This window comes from Heloderma suspectum, chromosome 7 (genome assembly GCF_057233095.1).
Source record: "Heloderma suspectum isolate Gila_16-S chromosome 7, 16-S_ref, whole genome shotgun sequence".
NCBI classification, from domain to species: Eukaryota; Metazoa; Chordata; class Lepidosauria; order Squamata; family Helodermatidae; genus Heloderma; species Heloderma suspectum.
Window position 1 is genome coordinate 93351821 of NC_139464.1, and position 18863 is coordinate 93370683.

The 18863-nt window shown below is 43.9% G+C and overlaps 2 protein-coding genes across 6 annotated transcripts in view; both read left to right on the forward strand.

Moving 5' to 3' along the window:
- The window catches only part of MAPK11 (mitogen-activated protein kinase 11), a 75249-nt gene extending 74208 nt beyond the window's left edge, over positions 1 to 1041 (forward strand). For all 4 annotated transcript variants that reach the window (XM_084810904.1, XM_084810905.1, XM_084810906.1 and 1 more), the window contains one exon: positions 173 to 1041. In XM_084810904.1, coding sequence (XP_084667030.1) covers positions 173 to 246 — 74 coding nt within the window. In that variant the 3' untranslated portion in view covers positions 247 to 1041. The remainder of the gene's footprint in view (positions 1 to 172) is intronic.
- An 11868-nt stretch (positions 1042 to 12909) lies between these two features.
- The window catches only part of MAPK12 (mitogen-activated protein kinase 12), a 37330-nt gene continuing 31376 nt past the window's right edge, over positions 12910 to 18863 (forward strand). The window contains exons 1-2 of one of the 2 annotated variants that reach the window (XM_084810909.1): positions 12910 to 13236; positions 17590 to 17719. In XM_084810909.1, coding sequence (XP_084667035.1) covers positions 13121 to 13236; positions 17590 to 17719 — 246 coding nt within the window. In that variant the 5' untranslated portion in view covers positions 12910 to 13120. The remainder of the gene's footprint in view (positions 13237 to 17589; positions 17720 to 18863) is intronic. The other variant, XM_084810908.1, reaches the window with a different exon arrangement.

Consider the following 18863-nt stretch of genomic DNA (forward strand, 5'->3'; position numbering starts at 1 on the left):
AATCAAACAAATAAAATTAGAAAACAAATTATTCATACCATAAAAAGCAAATTCCTTGAATATTGTGTGTTCCTTCTGAGTTCATGGAGTGTGTATGGCGTCAAATTCTGATACATATCTAAATTGTTCATATTTCATATCCACACTGTTTTCTCTCTTCCTTTTTTAAAAGAACTTACATATGAAGAAGTGATCAGCTTTAAACCACCTGATTTAAAGATGGATAGCCTTGAAATTGAACAATAAATCCAGACACCTTATCTTTTTGCCGTGCTGTACTATGAAGACTATTAAAGACATCACATTGCAATTTAATTTCATATACCACAAGCATAGATTTTATGATCCAAAGATCTTGGAAAAGCTGTGGAAAAGCAGATAAATAATGCTGAAGAAAAATGTATCTAGGGGTGGATTTTGCTTTGTATTTCGAATGTAATAATTACAGAACATTAGGAACTGCTTCATTCTGACAAATGATGCACTGAAGTTTTTTTTTAACTGTGTCTTCTCTGCATGTCCCATTTTATCAGTTGTGATGCCAAAAATGATGATTTTTTATTATTTTAAAGTTGTACAGTTAAAGCATGAATGTATGTTGAAACAAAAATAGAAGTCCATACAAGCAATTTATTGTTTTTAAGAGATACCTTAATACTATGTTTTGTTTTCCTTCTTTTCTTAATTTATAGCTAGTGCCTTTAGGAAGAGAGGTCACTGTAGTAAGTTAGGCATAATATATACCTGTAGTTATACCTGTAGCTGTTTCATGAACATGAGTGATTGAGCAACAGTTGGAAGTCAGTCAGATCATTGTTTTCTGATGTCATTAAAATCTGTCATCATTTTTCCTATAGTAGAAAACTGCAGAGCACAGTTTGATTAGTGAACTAGCCCTAAAGTGGTCCACAGTGTCAAGTCCTAACGAGTGAAGTTACTGGCACAGATCTGAGTGCTTTGAAGATCTAGCTCCCCACTGGAGCACTTTCTCTGTAATTTCGGAGTGCCTGTCTTTCCCTTCCCTGCCAATAAACAGTTTTAAAAACAAAGCATTTTTTCCTGTGATTTTTGATACTGGCAATTGATTTTGATTTAGGCAAATACATATGAATGCTGTGCGTGAGTTGAAACTGGAGATTCTTTGGAGAAATCTTATAATCTGGAGAATGTTGAATATGTTAGTTAATAAGTGGGCATATCTAGCACATGGTTATACTAAGCTTGTTTGCATGGAAGTTATGTCACTGTGCACATTTAGACAGAAAAACATCCTCCAACTCCCAGCATTCCCAAGATGTTCACTTTCAGATGTGAGAGCCAGGTGAAGTCAAGTTTTCTTTCTCCCTCTGTCCTGTCTCCCACTGGTATGACTTCTTGTGGTATGCATTCAGACGTCACAGTAAGCCAGAAAAAAATTGTAGTTCTTACCATAAATGAGCAAGCATGCTGGTGCACACTGCATGATAGCTTGTGCTTAGCTCCTCCTGCCAGCAGGAGTGACTAAACAAGCCAGGGAGTCTCTGTTCATGGTTTGTTTCGCATGATGTATGAACCCAGAACTCTGGTTTCCTAACAAGCCAGAGTCATAAGCCAACAGTACCAGCACACTTGCTCATTCGTGGTAAAACAGAATTCAAAAAGGTCTATCTTATCATGCCATGTGAACTGGGCCATTGGGTTTTTCCAATCATTTATCAATTAAGTGTTTATTTTTCCCCCCAATAGATTGCATCTAGTTTAGAGAAAAGAAAGAGATGAAAACAATCATATAATGTGAAGATTTAGCATAAATCATCCTGAATGTGAAATTTGTAAAATAAAGGGAATAATAATAATCCATTCCTAACCATTAACCCCCTCCCACATTATTCCACTTTTCAAACTTAAAATAATGAACATAGTTTAAACAGAAACAACATCCCCCCCAATGACAAAAACTTACTATGTTAAATAAAATGAAAGGCAACAATAGCCAAGACAAATATTGCGTATAGAATTAATATTCATGATTTTTCATTAAAATGTGATTGCCACTAACTCTATACTTGATATATTTATAACATTTCAAAAGCATAATTAATATTACCTGATAACTTTCAACCAGTTGTTATTCTGGACCAGTGGTTAGGCAGGGTAATGGACTGGATAAGGGCCAATAAATTGAGACTCAATCCAGACAAGACAGAGATACTTGTTGTGGGTGGTCCATCTGTCCAGTTAAGTGGTATTCAGTTTGTTCTGGAGGGGGTTACACTCCTCATAAAGCAGCATGTTTGTAGTTTGGGGGTGCTCTTAGATCCATCATTGTCACTAGAGGTACAGGTGGCCTCAGTGGCTCAGTCTTTTATCAGTTTAGGCTGCTATACCAACTACGACTCTGTCTGGATAGAAACAGCCTTGTGACAATTATTCACACTCTGGTAACTTCCCGTTTAGATTATTGCAATGTGTTATACATGGGTCTACATTTGAAAATAGTCCAGAAATCCTCAGTTAATCCAAAATAGGGCGGCTAGACTGTTAACTGGGACTGGCCAATGTGACCATATTATGCCAATACTTCTCCATCTGCACTTTCTACCAGTCCATTTCCGGGCCCAATTCAGTGCTGGTTTTGATCTTTAAAGTGCTAAAGAGCTTGGGGCCAGGTTACCTGAAGGAACATCTCCTAGACATTAAGATCATCATCTGAGGCCTTCCACCAGGTGCCCCTGCCAAATGAGGTGAGGCAGGTAGCTATGAGACAGCCTTTTGAGCGGTGGCACCCCATTTGTGGAATGCTCTACCCAGAGGGGCTTACCTGGTGCCTACTTTATGGTCTTTTTGGTGTCAGGTAAAGACCTTTTTATTCTTCCAGGTTTTTTAAGAACTGTTCTTAGTGTTTTCAGCACTTTGCTGCTGGTGGTTTTAATTTGGTTTCATGTGCTGGGATGGTTTCATTCTTTGCTGCTTGTTTTATTTATTCAGCTGTTTTTATTCTTTGTTTAAATTTTTATATTATGTTCTTGTACACTGGCCAGAGAACTTATCAGGTGGTTTTAAACTACAATCGATCAATTGTTTCCAATGAGCCAGAAAAGGAAAGTTAAAATGGAGAAGGCGGCAACTGATGCCTTGATACTGACTCCACCATTTTTGAAGTGACTGTGCCTTGGAATGATTTCCAAGGAAGTGCGTCATTAGTATCATGTTACTGTATTTTCAGCATAAGGAAAATGATTGATGAGAATAATATTCTTTTCCTCTGCCTACAGTTTATGCCCCAGTGAACATACAATGATTGAAATATACTGGTTTTAAAACAAAATATGAAAAGGTTAATTGGGATTGGGAGGAGAGAAAGGAAAATTAGAGGAAACAAGGTTTTACTGGTGGAGAGAAAAGTCAACGTCCTAGTAGCTTAATCCTAAATACATTATTTCTGAACCATCAGAAGGGCAGCTGCATCTAAGTCTCATTGAAGTTAATGGGATTTAAGGTAGTTATGATTAACTTGTCCTGTTGATTTCAGTGAGTATTGGGGCTGCTAATTTATTCTGGATTAGGACTAACACATTTGACGGAACTTCCTTCAAAATTTGGAAGGTTAGCAATGCAGCTGAAATTATCAACTTTGTCATTGATCAAGACTTACAACTTGAAATTACAATCTTACACACTTGCTTGTAAGTCCATTGAAATAAGTAGAAATTACTTCTGCACAAATATTAGCATTGGGCTGCATGTGCACTCAGAATAAAGATTCCAAGTTGGGTTTATGTTTTTTGCTTTTTTAAGCACACACATACCCACCTTGGCACCTTGTTTCATACTAGGTTTAGCATTTGGTCAGTATTACCGTAGTAATATGGTATTACAGTATTACTAGCAAATCAAATACTACCCACATTACTCAAAAAAATAAAGTTTCCTTACATTTCACTATATCCAGCTCATTGTTTGGTGTGTATGTTTTTAAAAACAAAACAAAAATGCTCTAACTTGAACATTTTCTACTAGAGTCCTGCTTTACAGTAAGAAGCTACCACCTGCTTTTCAAACAACAAAGCCATAAACTGCTTTGGGGGTAGCTTGGGGGCCCTCCTGATTCTGGCCCGCTTGCACTGGCTGCCTATTTGCTTCCGAGCCCAATTCAAAGTGCTGGTTTTGACCTATAAAGCCTCATATGGCTCGGGACCACAGTACCCGACGGAACGCCTCTCTTGGCATGAACCAACCCATACACTACACTCTGCATCTAAGGCCTTCCTCCAGGAGCTTCATCTGAGGGAGGCTCGGCGGGCAGCAACAAGGAAGAGGGCCTACTCAGTGGTGGCCCCCCATTTTTGGAATAATCTCCCTAATGAGGTCCGCCTGGCACCAACATCGTCATCTTTTTGGCGTCTGGTTAAACTGCCCTCTTCTCTCAGGCATTTGGCAGCATATAAGGAGTCTCTTTCATTGTATCTGGTGGACTTTTTAAAATTGTTTTATGATGCTTTCGAACTGTGGTGCTGGAGAAGACTCTTACGAGTCCCCTGGACTGCAAGGAGGTCAAATCAGTCAATCCTAAAGGAAATCAACCCTGAGTGCTCATTGGAAGGACAGATACTGAAGCTGAAGCTCAAATATTTTGGCCACCTAATGCGAAGAGAAAACCCTCTGGAAAAGACCCTGATGCTGGGAAAGACTGAAGGCAAAAGGAGAAGGGGACGGCAGAGGATGAGATGGCTAGATAGTATCACCGATGCAATGAATATGAACTTGAGCACACTCCGGGAGAGAACGCAGGACAGGAAGGCCTGGCATGCTATGGTCCATGGGGTCACGAAGAGTCGGACACGACTGAACGACTGAACAACAATATGTTGTTGTGTGTGCTATTTGTGCTATGTCATTACGTGAATGGTTTTATACTTTGTATAATGTATTTTAATGGTCTCTTAATTTTTGTGAACCGCCCAGTGAGCTTCAGCTATGGGGCGGTATAGAAATATAATAAATGAATGATGAATGAACTGTACTTCAGAGTCTGTGCCAGGTCAAAAGTGATGCTGTACATTGAAAAAAATGAACCAATCAGCAAAGCAATCAGTGCTGCAAAGGGGGAGGAAAACGGCTTTATTCTAAGAGAAGTCAAAGGGCCCATCTACACAGAGACACTTTCCAACACGATTCAGTTAAAAACTGCATTTTCACAAAATCAAATTTGCTCCTCCCATGGCTCACGCAGCCAGTTAAAGCAGAAAAAAAGAACTGCCCCTGCGTGGCAGATGAGAAGTGGCATTAGTTCAGGCATATGTGGGTGGAGCCTCCCGGCATCTCCCAGAGATTCAAAACAATAGGCTTCTCCGCCACCCCACCCCACCCCTCCCGGTCTCTACTCCATGCCGTGTTAAGTGCAGTGCAAGTCAATGGGAACGACTTCTGAGAAGACGTGTGTAGCGGGCTGCTTTTGGGGCAGAAGTGGAGGTTTCAACAGACCAGGCTCATCCAAAGCACAGGCTCCTTTGTGGGGGAAAGAGACCAAGTCAAACTCATTAACGTTATGAGAGAAGCTGCATTCCTCCACTCCTCCAATAATCCGCTCCTCTGAAGAGGCGGAGATTCAAAACAATAGGCTTCTCCGCCCGCCCGCCCCCTCTCCCTGCTCCCTGCTGCGTAAGTGCAGCGCAAGTCAATGGGAATCACTTCTAAGCAGACGTGTAGCAGGCTACTTTCGGGGCAGAAGTGGAGGTTTCAAAAGAAAAAAAGTCGTTCCGCAGCAATGTGCTGATTTTAAGACTCATTGGGGGAAAAACAAAGCACGGTCATGCACAGGTCCAGTCCTCCAAATATGATGCAACTTCCCCTTCCTCTTGTCAGCGTGGCGCTCCCCCAGCCCGTGCTGAAGGCAGCCTTGCTAGGTGAGGCCACACAGACCCCCAAACCACACTGAAGCTGGCACAGTGGGACAATCTGGCCCCATCTACACAGGGAATTTACTCCAGCTCTACTGCGCCTTGCAGACAATCATAGCATATGATGTTTCCCGCTCCTCGCAGCAACTACGTGTTTTCATGCCGGAAAATGTCATATGCCACGATTGTCTGTGAGGCACAGTAGAACTGGAGTAGATCCTCCATGTAGATGGGGCCAAAGTGTCTCTGATGATGGAAGCAGGAACATTTTTGTTTTCTCTGACATCTAAGTCAGAGGGCTATAGGAAGAGAGAGAGCTGCCTTTCCCAATGTGTCATTTATGCAGGGACAAGCCTACAGTAACTACTAAAAAGCCAAACAAAGGCAATGAAGTGTGTCCTGAGGCTGCGCTGTGTGCTATGTGAAGGGGAGTGGTGGTATTAAAAACATGTATACAAACATAATCACACATATTTACTCTATTAAACACATAATGATCAGTACACAGATTATATTGCAATCATTAGTATAGGTCAAAAGGCCTATCAAAAAGCATCACAGCACACAGCTATAGCACCAGTCTGACCCCAAAGCTGGAGTTAGCATAACCTGACAAGGATATGGGAATGTCATAAGAAGAACCTAGGAACATGGTCAAAACATTTGATGACTTAGTCATTGAAAGATACGTACAAAGGGAACAAACAGGCAGCTTTGTAGTCTAGAAGATTTCTCAGGAGCAGTAATGGTTACTAAAATGTTGGAACAAACAAGTGATGTAGGCAAGAGAATATGGGAATAGGCTGCAGTATCGTAGGTACAGAAGCCAATCAGATTTCAGGGTACACCGTTCTCAGGTCTGATAGTTTAGATGGGGTATTTGAAGGAATGTATGGTTTTAAAAAGTCATCACTCCTACCACCCTGACATTTGAGTTCCTGGAGGAGCTCCATTGCTAGTAGTTATCATGGTTCACAGCTTGCCAAGACTTCGTAAGACAAATCTGTTTTTAGATTCTCTGTGTAAATGGGGTAAACTAAACGTTCTGCTAATCATGCAGAGCCCCCATCCCTGCAGGGATGGGTCCCCCCCCTTTTTAACACCTCTGCCCCCCATGGAAGGGTGGTGGAATTTGGGGACAAAAATGGGAAGGGGGGAAGCTTAAATTTTCCCCTCCAAAATTGCCATGGTCCCAGTCCAAATCAGGGCCACATGTGTTTAACAGAATGTTCAGTTGAGTCTTATATCTATAATTAAACTCACTTAGGGTGCAATGCTATGCATGTATAGACAGGAAAAAATCCTACAACTCCCAGCATTCCCCAGGTAGCCTGGCTGGCTGGGGAATGCTGGGAGTTGTAGGACTTGTTTCTTTCTAAACATGCATAGGATTGCACCCTTAGTTGCACTTATAACATGACTATTGTGCTGAGTTCAAGAAGGTGGGCAGAACACTACAAACCAAGGTTTCCCCTGTGGGATGAGGTTTGTAGGAACTCGCCTGAAAACAGGGATTGTGAATTTTATGGTGTCCCCCAAAATCTTCTACACATTCTTAAACTACCTCAAATGTGAACTCTAGTGACAACTGTCCTGTTCTGTGGTCCCTTAAGGCACATAGGGGAAGCAGGTAGCAAGATCAAGGCAGAAAGAAAGTAGAATCTTAGATAACTCCAAGTGGGTCCTGCTGGCTGGAATTCTCTCCTACTAGGACAATAGGAGGATGTTGTCTCAGCAGGGAGCTAAAGCCAACCCAAACCTTATGTAGGCTGACAAGACCTGTAGTGTGGTCAGCTCCATCCCTCCTGTAGAAACTGACTGGATTGTTAAAGGGCCCTCTCCTGACTTTGTAGCCTGAGATTTCTTTGAGGCTGGGGAGATGGAAGTTCTGCCAGGGACTCATCCTTTGAGACAGAGGATTATGGCAGGGCTATGGCCTCTGGCCAGCAGGGCACTGAATAAAACACTAACTATCCTATCTCTGAGAAAGTAGAGTGTGCCTCATCTTCATCAGTACCCTCTGCTGCGCATTAGAAGACCCAAAGACTGGGAGTCACGAAAACAACAGTCCTGAATGAGCTAATGTCAGCAACATTGTTTGGGCAGGGGTGGGGGAAGGCAGCTGAAAGGAAGCCTTTCCCATGTTCCAAGGGGTGACAAACATTAATTACACACAGGAAAATGTAGTACTTTTTAAAAGGTATTTGTTCTGCCTATGCTCACAAACACAGCATAATTTTCAATCACATAGCATACACCGCTGTGTACTTTGACTTTTTTTCCTAAAAAGAACTGATTATTAAGACTTTGAAAATACTGCTAAAACGTGATTGATTTCTAGAGAGCATAAAAAGTTATACTTTTATTTATTTAAATTTATTTAAAATATTTTTAGGCTGCCTTTCAGGGTAGAAGCCCTCCCAAGGAGATTTACAATATTGACATTTATATAATTAAAAATGATACAATACTAAGGCAGCAAATGTTCATAAAACAGAAACCAGCAATAAAACGTTGCTAAAAACAACAACAACAACCTACAGCATAACTGCAGCTACAGAACAGGACAGTCCAGTAAAACATAGGGGAAAATCAGAGTAAACAAGTAGGTCTTCGGGTCCTTCCTAAAAGCCTGCAATGATGGGACCTGATGGATCCCCAATGGCAACGCATTGCAGAGGTGGGGGGCCATTGCAGAAAAGGTCCTCTTTCATGTACCTGCCCACTCAACTGCTCTCAAAAAAGGTAAGTGAGAAGGGCCACTATTAAAGTGCGGGCAAGCTGATATGAATGAAGGTGGTCTTTCAAATAATATGGTCCCAAACCATTTAAGGCTTTAAAGGTGTAAACCAGCACTTTAAATTGGGCTTGAAAACACACTCCTCCATGTGAGCTGCCTCCATTTTACACAAACTGTAATGGCATATCACTGCATTAGCACGCTGCAATTAACAGTGTGTTAAATCACATCCTAGATATTGATGCAAACATACAACCAGGGTTAAATTTGGGTTACAAGTGAGCTGTTACATGTTCAGAAAATGTTAAAATATAAAGCCTACTAAAATTACTACAAAGCAACCCCCTGTAAGATACCACTATGCTACGGCTTGGCTTACATGGTGGAATTCTCGGAAACATTCCAAAGTTGGGAAGCAGCTGCCCGAACACCTCTTGGGATAAATTAATTTATATACACCCACTAATGGTGTGGGAGCCACTTGAACAGGAAACTACATGGACACCATACCAAATGGGAAGCTGTTCGTGTAAAGATGTTTCCCACACAGGTCAGCCAAGGTGAACCCCTGGGGTGTGTTAGTGTAGCAGACAGGTCATCCAGTGTGGAAAACCACTTCACACATGGAATAACAAATCTCTACTCCAAGCAGCTTTCCGTGTGTGTGTGTGCACGTGTGCGTGTGTGCGCACGATGTCTGTCAAAAGACAGTTGAAGCAAGGAGCTTCAGAACTAGAATTCATAAGTTTATTTGGCTTCTCAGAGTCCAAACAAGGATTATTCATAACTTTCACAAACGGAAAAGTGAATTGTTTCCCATTTTGATTATGCATTCCTTTTGTGTTTTATGCCCCAACAACTGTTAGATATTTCTATATAACGTTCCAACCATTCCACAAGTTATGCAACTGATTCCTATTCCAAAACTAGCATACACATATGTCTGCAGAAATAAATATTATAGACTAACAGATGGACCATACTCCTACAACGGGATTTATGTTGTATTTCTGTTATGTTTAGTTCTCGCCTTGTTAACCTAATTTATCCTATTGTCTAACTCAGCCTTGTCAAACCACTTTTTTCATATGATGAAGTCAGCTGCTGGCTAGGAAAGCTCATAACAGATAAAACAGTTATCCTCCAATATGCTATTGCAGATTTTGTGGTCTTGCTGCTAGAGACTAAGGGCCAATTCTATTAAAGCATCTCTCTCTCTCTCTCTCACTCACTCACACACACGGGGGGGGGGAGGGGAAGACAGTGCTATTTCCCATCATGCAGAGAGACAATAATTTTATCAAACTTTATTTTTTGTGGTGCCTCCACAAGCCCAGGCATGCAATGGAAAATAAGGCATATTGTCATGCTTTTCATGACTGCTTTTTGCACCACACACAGAAGGAAAAACTACTTTCAAGACTGTCTGACTCAGCCCTAACATGGGTACTCTTCTGGGACCATTTGAAATGGGGGCCAGTTCTCGTAAACACTGGTCACTGCAGTGCCTCTTTTACTTCACCCTGTGGCAAGTCTCCCTTTTGGTGAGTCGTCTGCCATGAGCAGAAGAGGCCAATTTTTGCATCCCACTTAGAAGCAAAGTCAAGGTGGATTAATCATGGCATGCAAAACAGACTGCTTTTTGCTCATGGTGAATGAGTCAGTCACACAGACACTTGCTCAGGGGTATAGAGAAGAATATCTGCAATCACAAGTAAACCAACTCCGAGCTCCACTCATAATCATATATTGGAGAAATGGGGGAAATGCACTTTCCCACTCCTTAGCTACCCTGCTTATGAAAGAGAGGTCAAAAGGTGGCAAAAGTGTAGCCATGCCATATTAAGTGATCCAGAGTGGAGAATATCCTTTCGGGGGAAAGAGTAAGATTGTTCATGTGCTTCCATTTAAAACTATGCATCAGAGGTGTTGAACCGCAGGCCTGGGGGGCCAGTCTTGCCCCTAGCATTCCTCGGAAGGCCACACCCACTTCCCCACATCACCAGGTGTTTCCCACTCCCCACCATCATTTGGTGGTTTTCTGGTCTTTGCACAGCTTTTCCTCCGTTCTAAACAGTTGAAATGCCTTCCCTAAGGTTGCTACTGGCAGTAAGAGCTTTAAGCTAAATTATGCTGGTGCTTTTTGGCATTTTCACCCCACCCCCTTCACTTTCAGCCCCAAGAGCTGAAGCTTCCCTGCAAATGAATTCAGCCATTAGGCTGAAAGAGGTTTGACACCACTGCTGTAAACAGACCCATAGGCAGAAGTTTTATAGTGGTGGCAGTGCGGAGGGGAGGGGCGTTTTAAGTCAATGGAAAATAGCCAAACTCTAAATAGAAGAAAACTCATCAGGTATTCTGCTTCTGAATTTGGACATTCCGCTTGACTTTCACACCTAATTGGAGCTCCCATGTCCAGAGGCGGTATACATCTAAATAGGAGATGCTGGGTGGTGGGGGTGGGATAATCAGGGGAGGCTTAGCCATCATGCCCTGCTGTGGCCTTCCCAGAAGCATCTGGGTGGCCATTCTTGGAAACAGGATGCTGGACTAAATACATTGTTAGTCTGGAGGAACAAGGCAGTTCTTATGTTTAAATTAAAGTTGATTAATTGATTCAATGATCGGTACTGGCTTCAAGATTTGTTGAGACCTTGTGTACAGCACCCAAAGTGCTGCCCCCCCTCACACACACCCCCCCCCCAAGAGCCAGGACATGCAAACTGAATCCTCCGGGGTTGAATCTGATCTTTGTGGATACTCTGTGTCAGGAGGTAGGCAACATAGTGTCACGGGCACCAATACACTTGCAGAAAACTTCCACAGTGCCTGCCGAGGCACCCTACCCTTCCCCATTTTTTAAATTTAAAATTTGGGGGAGGGGGAATAATCAGCAGCCAGGATTGCTTAAAGTAAAGCAAGATCCTCCAGCCACTGCCATCTTTATTTCCCATGAATGCCGCTGGGTTGCATGTGAGGCTTAGAGACATTCTTAGGAAATGAAGATGGCGGGCAGCTCCAGACTGATGCTTTCCTCTGAAGCATGCCCAGCCACCGAAGAAGAAGAAGAAGAAGAAGAGGGGCGGGGGGGAGAGACCCCGGTCACTACTGTCTGGTAAACTGAGGGAAGGGCTAAAGAGAGCAGCAGAGGGCTAGGGAGGGCAGTGGGAAGCCAGCTAGGAGCACCTGGAGCGTGGGGGAGGATTGTGTTCATGTATATCTGAATGGATGGGTGTTTGTGTGTGTGTGAGAAAGGGGTTGGGACTATCCCAAGAGGGCAGATTCTGGAGGGATCCTGAAAGAGAGAGAGCATTTTTTTTGGTCTGCTTGTAATGAGGAAGAGAATGAAGGGACATATGTGCTTGTGTGTATGCATGTGCATACATGGATGTTGTGTATGTGTGAATGGATAGAGAGGTGGGAGTGAGAGAGTGCATGTGTGTATGGCTAGTGATCCCTGGCGAGAGAGAGAGAGAGAGAGAGAGAGAGAGAGAGCAAGAGCACAGATGCATATGTGCATGGGTGATAGTCCAGGGGGAGAATGAGTTGATTAGCAGAGAGGGGAGAGGAAAAGAAAAAGAAAAATTGCCTTCTGTGAAATGGGTTTCTGTTGGTGAGGAAAACTGGGTTCACAGAAATTGTTTTGTGTGTTGGGGCTCAGACCACACCTGCCTTTTTGGCCCGTTACGTGGCAGGACAGTTCATCAAATTTCCAAATGTGTCCCAAAAGGTTGGAGACCCTGCTCAGCATGGACTGGAGATGATAGCACAATTAGGGTGGCGGGCCCTCTGCTGTGCTTGGGGCCCCGGCAAATATTAAGTCTTGCCACCCTCTGGAGCCGGCCCTGTCAATGTCCTCGATCTACTTCTGAATAAACATGCACAGGATCAGGCCGAAAAGTCTTGCAACCCGGTTTAAAAAATTTAACCCACTTTTGTCCCTTTTAAAACGATCACATCTAATCACAAGACTCCTTTCAAGCTAACACTAATCTCTCGCTCACGCTCGGAGATCGCGGCGGCTTTCAGAGAAGAGCAGCCCTCGCACGTGATTTTTTTTTTTCAGAAACAACAGTGGGGAACAAGAGCGGTCCTTCGTTTCAGAAGACACAAAAGGCTTCTCCTTTCGGGCCTGGGGGCTGAGCAAAGGGCTCATCTAGCGCCGTTCTCAACCGGTTCCCACAACAGCTTGGAAAAGGGGAGGGGAGAGGGGCCGTGGGGCCGCTCCGATCATTCATTCATTCATAGTCAGCGACTCCCCTCCCCTCCCCTCCCCTCCCCTCCGAGGAAGGGAAAGCCGTTCAATAGACGCTGGGAGAGAGGGAGAGGGAGACGGAGACACACGCGAGCGAGCGAGCGGCGCGCGGAGCAGACGCGCGCAAAGGCGAGGAGCGGCTCCGAGGCCGGCCCCCTCCCGGCTCAGGAGCTCCCTTCGCTGCTCCCTCTCGCCGCCGCCGCCGCCGCCCTCTTCGTCGCGAAAGCCGGGGGGAAGCGAGCTGCCATGTCCTCCCCCAAGAAAGGCTTCTGTCGCCAGGAAATCACCAAGACGGTCTGGGAGGTGAGAGAGCGCTACCGGGAGCTGCAGTCGGTGGGCTCGGGAGCCTACGGCGCCGTCTGGTGAGTGGGCTGCCTGCAGAGGAAGTGGGGCGGGGAGGGCGCTCCGCGTCCGCCTCGGCCCCTCTCCGGGCGGGCGAGTACTGGACCTCGCAGCCCCGGAGGAGGAAGCTCTTCCTCCTCTCTTCTTGTCCCCGCACCGCCTCCGGCGCAGGACTCTGTCCCTGCCGCGGACAGGAACAATGGCCAGTTTCGTTTCCCTCCCTGCCTCAACTTCTGCTTTTCCACGGGAGTGCGGCTGAGCGGGGCTGCGCGCAGATCCCGTGAAGGGAAAGGCGTGGGCGATGGTGGTCCATCCCTCGCTCGTCTTCCTACCCGGTCCTCCAGTTTGACCGACTCAATGGGTGCATCCCCCTCCCTGTCCTGCCCATCAAACTAGCTGCTGGGGGCGGGCATTGAATTTGAACCCAGGACTTTGAGCCGCTAGTGGGACTTCGGCTTATTTGAGGGCCAGCTCTCCTAACTTTTGCTGTTTCATACTGAAATATAAAAATACAAAAATTCTGTCTAGGTAAAGATCAGGGGGAAGCGATATTCTATGATTATGGGGTGGGGGACGTAATACAGACTTCTGACTTCTGTGTCGAGAAAGACTTATTTGAAGTTCCGCCTTGAAAACATTTTGGGACATTATGCACGCATGTGGGAATTTCATATTTGAAATAAATAATACAGAAATGTAGTCATATAAGCATCTATGGGGAAATTTTAATTCCCCCGCCTCCCGAAAATATTTTCTTGCAAGATGTGCCATTTAGACCCTCTGGAAGTGACTCACCCTTTTGTCTTACTTATAGTGCTGATAGGAACTTCCTGGTGTGTTTGTGTGTGTGTGTGTGTGTGTGTGTGTTGGGGTGGGTGAGGAGCAAAATTTCCTTTTAGAGAAGCGATTCCCAATCATTTCTGAGACGCTATATAGGTCTTTTCCTGGCAGGTTTCTGTCCTATGCCTTTAATAGCTGCATAACAGAATTCACAGGTTGGGCTTTTCCCCATCATTGCATTGCTGTGGTTCACCTGATGAATTTCTGCCTCTTGTTAAATGCCAAAGAAGACCCCTGCCAGGGGAAGGGAAAAAGAACCTTGTCTTTAATTGCCTCCAGCACACTGTGGGGATTGATCTCACTAGTGCAGGGGTGGGCAACTTGTGACCCTCCAGATATTTTGGCCTACAACTCCCATCAGCCCTAGCCAGCTTATGGGAGTTGTAGGGAGTTCTGAGGAAATTGCACCTCTAGAACCAGTTATGGGTCAGACACAGGAAGGTGTTAGAGCAAAAAATATAGACTTTCAGATATGGAATGATCTACAGAAAGGACTGTGTGGGCTAGATGAGGTTCCTTTCAGTGACTACCATTCAAGTGCCTTACAGCTTGATGTCTTTGCAGTTCCTTCTGTTTCTCGTATTCCACTGACAAGTCCTGTGAAACTTGGCCACCCATACATAAATAGGCACAAAGAAATGCGTGGCCAGACACAGGGTACTTCCCATATTACATGGGGCAGGGGATTGGACACACTCTTGTATTATTTTGGTTTTTAATTTTTTTTCTTGTAAGTTGCCTTAAGAAGGCTTGCCCTGAAAGGTGGGATAGAAATATCAGAAATAAATACATAAAATATGCTGATTTAAGGCTTTCATAAGAACATTAGAAGAACTGTGCTGGATCAGGGGAAATTAGCACATGGATATGCCCTTAAAGCAACATAGGAGTGTTCTGTCATCTTGCATTCCTATCTACAATCCTGTTAAAATGTAACACCATTAAGATATGCCTGCCTTTGAGGGTAACTGAAGTTCTTTTTAAAATGCTGGCTTGCCCATGGCTTCCTGGATGGTATTCTGCATATGTTACCCCCTTTCACAAGTTTTTAGACACAGAAGAGAGAGGTGGCTCTTGGGGTCTTGGCACAGTCCATGTTCGCTCTTCTTTTCCCCTCTATTCTTATCGATTATTTTGTGACAAGGAAAGAGAGAGAAAAATTCTTGAGAAGTTGAACCCATATTCTTGGAAGCCTTAATATAGGAATCATTCATATAAGATTTCCAAGGACGAATCTATTAACAGGATCCTGGATAACATGGCTTACCTATTGCAGTGTAATATTTCCACATTTATGTGCTTGCAGGATCACTTCACTTATTGATTACATCAGTTTTAAATGTTACATCTGAATGAATTCTAAAACAAATGCATGGATAAACTTTATCCTTTGTGAATATTCACATTTTGGGCGGGGGGGGGGCAGCGGTAGCTATTTCTATTGGCTTCTCACTGCACCGTTCCACATGTTGACATGTTCTAGGAGTGCTCCTTGGTCAATATTTCACATTCCAGGTGTTTATACTGCCTGCTATTTTTAGGCCTGTTTTGTGTCACACCTTTCTTTACAAGCAAAGATGACCTTTTAATATCTTTCTAAGAAATTCAAGGGCAGTAGAGGTGACATAGATATTCTGTGAGAGAGCTCTAGCATACAGAACAGCTTGGGAGATTGAAAGTATTCATTGTCACCTGAAGGAGGGTGAGATCGGGGCTTCTTGAGGGTGGAGGACTTTGAATAGCAAAGGTGAGGGGCGATAGATGTACATAGGAGGCTGCCTTATATCGAGTCGGACCATTGGCTCATCTAGCTCAATATTGTCTGCACTGATTGGCAGCAGCTCTCCAGAGTTTCAGACACAAGTCTTTCCCCAGCCTCCTTGAATATGCCAAGGATTGAACCTGGGACAAAGTATATGCTGCTTAGTTATGGCTGCTGAGAGGAAGGGCCCCCCCAAAAAAGTCATGAAGACCCATGTAGCATCCTGATTTACAAATGAGTGAATTAAAGCATCAAAACTGGGGGTGGGGGGATTTTTAAGTTGTCATTTTAGGTTCTACTCTCAGTAGCTGAGGACAACCAATTGAGGGGTGAGGGTATGTGAAGAACATAGCAACTGTCATGCTCTGGATTTCTGTTTGTCCTCAGCTGGTCAGCAGAGGCAAGAAATAGGAAAGTAAAACATTTAGGTGCTGGGTTCTAGGGAATACCATTCTTGCAATAACAACGTTATCTCCTGCCTACCACTGCAATTTATCCCTTATCTCTTGGCTCTGGTGATTGTTCTTCTTGCTGTGTTTGTGGGGGTTGGGCAGTGAATGAAGCACAGCACTGCTGAGGCAGGAAAATCTGGCCTCACAGGAGGCATCACGTTAAAGTCCACATTGTGCATTTTATGAGCCGACATGTATTAAAATGTTGTATCTGCCATGGTACCTTCAAGCTCTATAACGTTGATCTGTCTTATCCACCCAACTCTAACCACAGAGTGGTTTAGCTTATTGGGTTACAATCTAGTCCCAAACCCACTGTGACAAGGGTGGGGATAGAGTGGCTCTATCTTTTGGGGGAGGGGACATGGTTCAGTGGTAAACACATGCTGGCATCTTGAGTTCCAAAGAAAGAGGTGGCAGGTGATGGGGAAGATGTCTGCTTGAGATCCTGGGGAGCCACTACTAGTCAGAGTAGACTAGGGGTGTTGAACCCCCTTCAGCCTGAGGGCCACATTCAATTTCAGAGAAACTCTCAGTGGCTGCATTTCAGTGATGGGTGGGGCCAAAGGCAAAAAGGGTGGAGCCAACTGCAAAATTGCTGAAGGGAGCAATTCTATGCATGTTTAGACAGAAAAAAAGTCCTACAACTCCCAGCATTCCCCAGGTAGCCTGGCTGGCTGGGGAATGCTGGGAGTTGTAGGACTTTTTTTCTGTCTAAACACACAGAGGATTGCATCCTTATGTTCTTACTGTAAGTAACTAAACCTTAGGAGAGACATTTCAGCCTTTAGAATGGGACAGGGGAAGTTCAAAGGCTGGAAAGCCACCAAACAATCAGTGGTTGGGGCAAAGAGGTGGGGGCCATCTGGAGGTCAGGTTTTGGCCCCCAGGTAGGCCAGATTTAGCCTGTGGGTCTAAGGTTCAACACCCCTGGAGTAGACAATACTGGGATCAATGGACAAATAGTCTGATCCAATATAAGGGTTAGGGTTACAGTACATTTCTGTAACTGACTGTCCATCCACTCATTTCTGCTCTGAACAAACGAGTAAGCAAGCTACTTTGTCATTAGTGCCAGGTTAAGAAGGGAAGGTTGGAGGTAGTTTCTGACACTCACCCATCCTTATTCATTCACACTCATCCTGTCTGTGGCAGAAGCAGTGAAGGCAGGAGTTGAATTTTGCCACCCTTGCCTGGTTGCTCCTCGAGACTTCTCCCTCGACTTGGCCAGTGAACATGCTGTCTCTGTTCGAAGAGATACAACTTTACCCTTCTGTCTAGCTTTGATTTACAGAATTTCTGTTCCCATTTCCTTTAAGCTCAGCTATTGACAGGAAAAGTGGAACCAAAGTAGCTATCAAGAAGTTGTACCGTCCCTTTCAATCTGAGCTTTTTGCCAAACGAGCCTACCGGGAATTGCGGCTCCTGAAACACATGAAACATGAAAACGTGAGTACAAACGTCAGCAAACCTCTCTTCCTCTGCTCATCCTACACTTTAGGAAGTTCGCTCGTGCACGCTGTGTCTGGTATTAGAGCTGTAATGGGAAATATTTCAAATGTGTTAACACCTGACTAGATGTCTGTTTTTTAAATCATTGCATCTTCATACAAAATCTGACGTATATTTGTGGATGTCTTTAAAAAATAAAGGCAAGGTGTCCATATTATATGTACAAAACTTACTGCTCTTATCCCAAACATCCTCTCATATCTTTATTTATACATATGTGCACATATATATAATGTCTGTGAATATCTTCATATTTCTACCTATAATCATTCTATTACATTAGTAAGTGTGCCAGCTCCCCTTGTTCCAAACTATTCTGTTTCTACCATTTACAACTTTCATTAAATTGCAGCTGTTTGTGACAGTAAAAAGTCTACCATGCTTTCCGTATTCCCATAATATGAATAATAGGAAGGTCAAAAATAGACGTTTAAAATATTAAACGAGCAGGATGTGATGGTAACATCAAATGCTAGTAAAGACAGCTTACACCATATTTTATTTCCTGCATGCCAGCAGCCCTACCTCTCCCTGAGCACATGCATATCTATATCTGGGCAAATACAATGGCTTGGATCCTAACAGTGCAAACGTATACATATCTGCTCAGAAGTAAGCCCCATTGAGTTTTGTGGGGCTTACATCCAGATCTGGGTATAGGATTATAGCCTCAGATAAGTTAACTTAAAGACATTAATGAAAGGGAAGTTTCCCATCCTCTCTCCCCTGGAGCCACCTGAGCCTCCCAAAAAGCCTCTCTGAAGAGTAGGGGGAGTCCTGTTAATGTAGAATGGGCATGGGTAGCTGCTGGGAGGAGCAGGGGGTGGGAAATTTTCCTTCCATGAACTTAAATTAACATCTTAGAATCCAAATCTCAGGGCCAAACTAAACATCCCTTTAAGCATGCATAGTGGAGTCATACATGCTGCTTTTATTTACTCTCCTGTACCAACCACTGATGCCGAAGAAGCTGAGGTTGATCGGTTCTATGAAGACCTACAACACCTTCTAGAACTAACACCAAAAATATGTCCTCTTCATCATAGGGGACTGGAATGCTAAAGTAGGAAGTCAAGAAATC